Here is a 7,546-nt window from a genome sequence, read left to right as displayed (position 1 = left end):
CATCTGCTTTTCGGAGTGCCCATGCTTCAGAGCCATATTTGACCACTGTCATCACTGTAGCTTCCAATATTCTAATCTTGGTTAATAGCGTACGTTTTTTCTTTATTTTGGTGTCATATTTGCGATAACAACACCAATCAACACTAATTTGTGCTATGCGAACCCTAATTTTTCCACTATTGCCTATGAGAAACTGTTTCATTAAAGCAATCACTATTATATGTTACGCCCGATCCAAACTATAGTCACACCTGTATGGACCTGGCCCTCATGACCCTCAAAATCAACGAATTAACATGACTGTTGTAGGAGCAAGAAACTGCTGTATGAGATGACTGTTGTAGGAGTTTTGTAATCCTTAAACTACATATTATTATCGAAAAGCCCGAATTGAAGTTTGACTTCTAAAATTCAGGATTTGAGTCAGCTTAATGCTATCAAAAACTTAATTAGTCAAAGTTGAACTTCCAAGGTTCCAAGAATATGAAAAAAAATGTGTATTTCAGAAATATTAATACATCGAAATTGGAAACTTTTTTCCTGATACAAGGGTCGTAAAACAGAGAAGGATAATTCCTCTGAAATTTCCAAAATTTCAAGAGATTTTCCAGAATTTGTTTTCAACCTAATAAATAGATTTAAAAAAAAGAAACAAAATAAAGCGGTCATTGATCTGGAAATGAGCTCCCGAGGGTGGCAAATATAACTTCAAAGTCATTGTCATCAGCTATTGAGATATTGAATAAACTTGCTTTAATTTTTTGAAAGAAAAAACAAAAAAACAATTGGAGGTTTCACTCTATTCAGAAAATTAGTATGTCACATAGAAAAATCAATAAATTATCTTAGAATCTTCTTAGAGCTAAAATATTAGTTTTACAGCACCCTCTTCAGTGGAAAGTGACGTAAGGCGCCATCTTCGATGGCTCAGGCTACAATTTTGTAGGGCAAAACATAACAAAATATGGGAATCCAAATTTTCCTTGAACTTCAAAATAGATAAAAATCAACATTAGGTCTTGAAGAATTGTGAAGAAAAAACAAGGGGCACCTTGTGTTAAATATATTCTATAGAACATGTGCGGCAGAAAAAAACATGGATACATGCGAATGAAATAGATCCTTAATTTCGAATTGTCACAACTTCAAATATAACAAAAGCTGCGTCAGAATTGAGATTGTCGCTTCAAGGTCACCTCTGTTAAAATTGTGGCTGATGTGATACTAAAAGAGAAAAAAAATTATAAGCTTATAAACATTTAAACAACTAAGCATACACTATTTTTAATTTTTAATAATTTTTGGTTTTAGCAAATATTCTATAAAATCTTGGACCTTATGTGGCTTCGGACAAGTAATATTCATGAGTAGGTGCAAATAGCAAAAAACATGTTACGAGGAATCAGAATCGAAATGCCAAAAGATTGGAGTTTCAATATGAGTATTTCGTTTATTTTGTATTTTTATCCTTCACCATTGTGATGTTAGTGATAAATATTATGGCTTATGCGAAACTAAAAAAGAGAGAAAAACTATCATTTATAGACGCATAAAAATTATGACAAATGAATTACATGGATACGGAGACAGCCGTAACTTATCTATTTTTGGAAAAAGAAAATCGGTTTTAGCATATATTCTATACAATGTCCTTGGCTAAGAAACAGTTTATGTGAAAGTATAAAAAGTTCATGGGTAAGAAAAATAAAATTGTGCATAAGGAAAAAGAATTGAAATGCCAAGAGATTGGATTTCAATTTGAATATTTATGAGTTTCCGAATCTATCTTTATTTTTAATATTTGTTATTTGGCTATTATAGCACAAAATGGCGAACGGATTGAAACTAGAGGAAAAATCAAACGTATTTACAGGCTTATAGAAATTTAAATAAATAAATAAAATAGATAGATAGACAGCCATAACTTACCATATTTATGAAAAAAAATTACATTTTAGCATATATTCTATAAAATTTCCGGCTTGGAAACAGTCCATGGGTAAGAAAAATAAAAAAGTGAGAAAAAGCCATATATTTATAATCTAATAAATATTTAAACGGATAAATTAAATGGATATAAAGTACGTGAGTATTTCTTTTTTGAGTTTGGATTTTTTTTATTATCTCAATTTTATTAATCAACTTTTTTTTTAATTTGCCTTTCTTTATTATTATTCATCAATAGGTATATCAATACAGTTACTATCAATTTTTACTATTTGTCAATTTGTCAGTGTATTATTAATTTTTCTAACAAATTTTTTATTAATCTATTTTTATTGTTACTATTTGCTAATAAGATAGTCTCAGGAAAAGTTGCAGCCGAAGAGAGACTAAAAAAGAGAGTAAAGCAAACACATTGATTAGCGATTTATAAAAAGTAAAGAGTATAAAGAGTAATTAAGAGTAACAGTGCCTTGTAAAGAGTATGAAGAGAAACAAAATAAATTAGCTGGATGTAGAATACATGAATATGGAGACAAACCTGGCTTACCTTATTCCTGATTTTAGCATCTAATAGAACCATTAAAAAGAAAAGACAAGTTAAAAGTGAACTAAAACAAAAGACCCTCAGCGCCACCCCTCTACGGAACATCTTCACAACTCCCTCTTTTCGCCATTCCATTCTACTGTACCTTGTAGAACTTTATTGCAATTTTATTAGAAGTTCAATAAAGCTTTAAAAAGTTACATTTTTTTCTTTGCATCTACAGAGTGAAACCATCTATTTGTTACTATCTTAGATAATGGACTAGATAGTTAGATAGATTATCTTATTATAAAGTGTTGGTTCCCACGCAACTGAATCCCCGTTCAACTCAATCCTTGTGCAATTCAGCCCTCATTTAGCACAACCCCCATTCAAATCAATCGAATTCAATCCATGCAATAGGTTATGGTAAACGAGGTCGACTTGAATGGGGATTAAGTTAGATGGGGTTGAGTTCAATGGGTTAAATGGGTCGAGTTAAACATATTTGCATTATGCGGGGGTTACACGTACACTGATAGTGTTTACTATCTATTGGCTATACTTTCAAACAAGATTCCATAATGTGTGCACAGAGCCCCGATAGTGACAACCATGGGTTACTTCTTTTTGTTCTCTAGTCTAAAACTGCGCACAAAGGACAAAAAAAAATCGTCGAATGAAGAGGGGATAACCTTTTTCAACAAAATTTTGCAGAAAAGACGGCAAGCGCTATTTGGACGGCCAGGAGAGGGATCTCTCATCCCAGGAAGGGATGAGAGTTTAGCCAGGAGAATTGCATATAGAAAAATAAATTCAAAGAAAAAATGTCTTACACCATTATTAGGCCAGAGAATTTTCAAACCAGTCTCGTATGTAGAATTCTTGGAAAAAAAACAGTAAAATTTTTAGATATATATCAAAACTTAAAAAAAAACAAAAAACAAAAAACAAAACAAACAAAAACAAGAGCAACAAAACTGTAAGTAAGACGGTAGGGCGATATATTCAAAATCAGCGTAAAACTGAATATCAATTTCAGTTTTTGAATTTCAGTTTGATGATTTGAATAATAATCAAATCATCAGGTACGTACACCAGATGGATGAGAGGAGGGTGGTACAAACTTGAAGGGAAACATACACGTGCCTTCCAATTATCTAAAAAAAAAATCCCCCCAAAAAATCTCAAAATTTATGTATTAATATTCTTTATTCATTTACGTTATACAGTCAGCTATGTCAGCATAATTCACAACGATCGGACCCAAGGAACACAGACTAAAAATAAAACTAAATAACAATAATAATATTAAAAAGACTCTGATCTTATGATAGTATATGAGCGCAAAGGAAGTGGAGGGAGGTGACGTCAGTCTACATTTGCGAGGAACACCTTTGAATACTTTAAAATATTTGAAAGTCCGTCTTTTTGGGAAAATTATTGTCTAGAGAAGAATTTTTTCAAAATTTGAAAAGAAAGAAAATCTCACCTTTGTCAGTAGGTGATGCCAAGTTCAGTGACGAAAGTGATGAAGAAAGGTTAATATTAGAGGAGACAGATAACATGGAAGGGTATTGGGGCATATCACCTTCCCATTCTTCGACTGGTAAACAGGTTTCGACCATCGCTTCAAGACAGTTGACAAAGAGCTCGGCACTGTCAGCGGTACAATTAGACTAAAAAATAAACAAAATAAACAATAAAACAATAAAAATAAACAATTAGACTAAAAAATAAAAAATAAACATACGGTAATCAAATATGTCCCAAATAAGAAACATATAATAACAAGTCTATTTTTATAACTGTACGTATCTTAAAATGATATTTCTTAAATATATCTGTAAATTATGAATGTAAAATAATGTAAAGAAAAATAATTAGAAAAGAAAAATGTAAAATATGTATTAGAAAAGGATTTTTATATTTTTAATAAAATATGAATGTATAAAATATGAATGTAAAATAATGTAAAGAAAAATATTTAGAAAAGAAAAAAGTAAAATATTCATTAAAAAAGGATTTTTTTTATATTTTTAAAAAGTGGAAGCACTCGAGAATAAAAACAGAAATTAAACAGAAAAATAAGAAAGAATAAAAGGTGGCATTTCAAGGTACAAAACTGGTACAACAAAGTACAACTAAGGAACATCCTGAGCTCTTGAAAATACTCTTTTCATCCTCAACACTTTGTCTATATTTTCTTATCTCTCTTTTCCTTTCTCTTGTTTGGTCCGAGCCAACGTTCTTTGCTCCGTACTTATCTCTAGCACTACCTAGGAAAATCTTGCGCTGCTTCGTGAGATATTCATTCACAAAACACCAGTTTCACAAGCTTAGACTTCGCTTTAAAGACAGTATGCGCAGCAAAAAAGAAGCATAAGAAATATAAGAAATGGCTAACCTTTAGAAGCACTCAAGAATAAAAACAGAAATTAAACAGAAAAATAAGAGAGAATAAAAGGAGCATCTTAAGGTACAAAAGGGAAAAAGTGATGAGAAAAATATTTTTCACATATACAGATAAAAAGAAGGTATTAAAAGTAACAGCTCAGTTTAGTTCAGTTCGTTTATCAACAAAAAAAAAAACAAATCACACACTGTTAACTAACTACACCCCAAAAGAGCACTGCCCGTAACGGGTGACAGTATTCATTCATTCATCAAGAAAAAAAATATAAGATAAGAAAAGAAAAGAAGAAGAAGGGGAAAGAAAAGAAAACAAACGTAAATTAATAAAATAAAACATAGAGAACTATTAGTAGAAGAAGTTAGGATCTAATTCAATATTTTCCAATAAGAAGCTTTTAATCTTACTTTTGAACACTGGTAGGTTATTAGCATTTCTCAAAGTATTTGGCAAATAATTCCATATTTTCGGTCCGGTAAATTCGATTGAAAAACCAGATGACGTAAAACATCTCGTTTTTGTAACTAGTTGCGATGCATGTCGAGTATCATGTTGGTGAATTTCATTATTCCTTCGAAAAGCCGACATAAACGACTCAGGTGCGGTATTTGTGCTTACTTTATATAAAGTTTTGGCAATCTTTTTTTCTCGAAGTCGAGCCACATTTAATATCTTAAGTTTTATTAAAAACGCCTTCACACTCTGACGAGGCTCAAGCTTGCAAATTGCACGTATAGCTTTATTCTGAAGAATTTGAACTTGCTTCCATTCTGACTTATAATTTGAAGCCCAAATGCTTGTTCTATATAAAAGATATAAGTGGAATAGACTAAAATATGGGATCAGTAATATTTTATGGGGAAAAATAAACTTAAATCTTTGGAGAATACCAACAGCTCTTGACAGCTTCATACAAAGAAATTTATTATGGATTGCCCAATCCAGCTTTTCATCAATTATTATACCTAAATATTTAATGTGGTCAACTCGTTCAATTTCTTCGTGGTCTGCCGTATTTATCTTGCTGTCGTAAACTGGGTCATTTCCATGTTTAAAGATGATATACTTCGTCTTTTTTGTATTAAGAGAAAGCAACCGCTCTTCAAAGAACTCAGTTGCTGCCTGGAGGCAAACTTCAGTGTTTCTAATTAGTTGCTCACGGTTTTTATGTGTCAAAAATAGTACTGTGTCGTCCGCAAAATTTATTATATATGCAAAGGGAATATCAGCCGAAAGTTCATTCACATAAATAAAAAAAAAGTAATGGTCCAAGAACTGATCCCTGGGGCACCCCACAAGTTGCATCGAATGAATCTGATAAGATACCATTAGCAAGTATTTTGCAACGTCTATTTGTTAAATATGACCGAATCCATTCAAGAACCGTCGACTTTATCCCATATCCTCCTAATGTTTAAAGAAAGATGTCAAAATCAACGCAATCAAAAGCTTTTGTTAAATCTAGAAAAATCGCCAGGGAATATAAACCATCATCTTGCGCTTCTTTTATATTCATTATAAGATCTGTAATTGCGAATCCAGCGGATCTGTTTTTCCGAAATCCATATTGTTTATCAGAAAGAATTTTATTAGCTTCAAAGTATTCATATAGTCTTTTTGCAGCAACCTTTTCATATATTTTCGAAAAAATTGGAAGTAAGCTAATTGGTCGATAGTTATCAATTACTGTTGGATCTCCTCTTTTAAAAAGTGGAATTAATCTGGATTCTTTTAGTTTAGTACGGAAAATACCTTCGTCAAGGCTTCTGTTTATAAGGACCGTAAGAGGCTCAATGATTGCTGGTTGTACTTTTCGTATTAGCTGCAAAGAAAGCCCATCTAGGCTCGTTGACCTTGTCCCTTTAATTTCACAAATGTATTTTCTTTTTACTTCATCACATATCATGTCTCTAGTTTCTTTAGTTTTGGAGGTGTTACCTTTGTAACAGTTATACACACACGCGAATTATATAGCAACAAAAGCATAGTTTTGAATATTTGTATGAGCCAAAATAAAACAGACAGGTAGAATTAGCAGACAAACATAATTTCTATTATGTCTAGAAGCATTGTTTTGTTCTGTTTTGTACTGTTTTGAGACTGTAGTATCTACTGGAGCCGGTTTCAGTGAAGTCTAAAATTAATTTATGAACATTGTGAAAGCCAAGAAAAAAGAACTATGAAAATAAGTAAAAAAAAGCCTACTTTTGTAAATGGGCCAGCAAACCGCCAAAGACCGCCAAAACCACAGCTTTGTAGATAATGCAGCTGCTGTTGATTTGCGTCTTCGCAAGCTACCATATTTCTAATTATGCTATGCACCGAGGAGAGTATTGCTGGGTCATGGCAAAGCGACAGAACATTGTTTATTCGCCCATCCAAAAGACTATGACTGTAACATAATAAAAATATAAGTAAACAATTATATATAAATGATAACATAATATCACGTATAAAATATAAAAATAAAACTAGATTTGCTTGTCATTGAAAATTGGAAGAAAGTTTTTTCATACCCCCATTGTCTACAATCAACAAAAAAATATGTTGTTTCGTAATCCTTTCTTGAAATAAATAAGACAATCTTCAAAAAATTAAAATGAATACAAAAATACAAAAAAAAACAATATACTCCAACAGCTTGTATTACGTTTACTTCAAAG

The 7,546-nt window shown here is 31.6% G+C and overlaps 1 protein-coding gene across 7 annotated transcripts in view; it reads right to left on the bottom strand.

The window, feature by feature from the left end:
- Positions 1–482: 482 nt before the first annotated feature.
- The window catches only part of LOC136033630 (neurofibromin-like), a 212,509-nt gene continuing 205,445 nt past the window's right edge, over positions 483–7,546 (bottom strand). For 5 of the 7 annotated variants that reach the window (XM_065714431.1, XM_065714434.1, XM_065714437.1 and 2 more), the window contains 3 exons: positions 7,089–7,275; positions 3,963–4,149; positions 1,049–1,224 (listed from right to left, as the gene is read on the bottom strand). In XM_065714431.1, coding sequence (XP_065570503.1) covers positions 1,202–1,224; positions 3,963–4,149; positions 7,089–7,275 — 397 coding nt within the window. In that variant the 3' untranslated portion in view covers positions 1,049–1,201. Of the gene's footprint in view, positions 1,225–3,962; positions 4,150–7,088; positions 7,276–7,546 lie in introns of all 7 variants that reach the window. The other 2 variants (XM_065714435.1, XM_065714436.1) reach the window with 1 other exon arrangement.

The sequence above is a fragment of the Artemia franciscana genome, chromosome 12 (assembly GCF_032884065.1).
Source record: "Artemia franciscana chromosome 12, ASM3288406v1, whole genome shotgun sequence".
Lineage (NCBI taxonomy): Eukaryota > Metazoa > Arthropoda > Branchiopoda > Anostraca > Artemiidae > Artemia > Artemia franciscana.
Note: the sequence above shows the minus strand (reverse complement) of the source record. Positions and strands in the feature narration are given on the sequence as shown.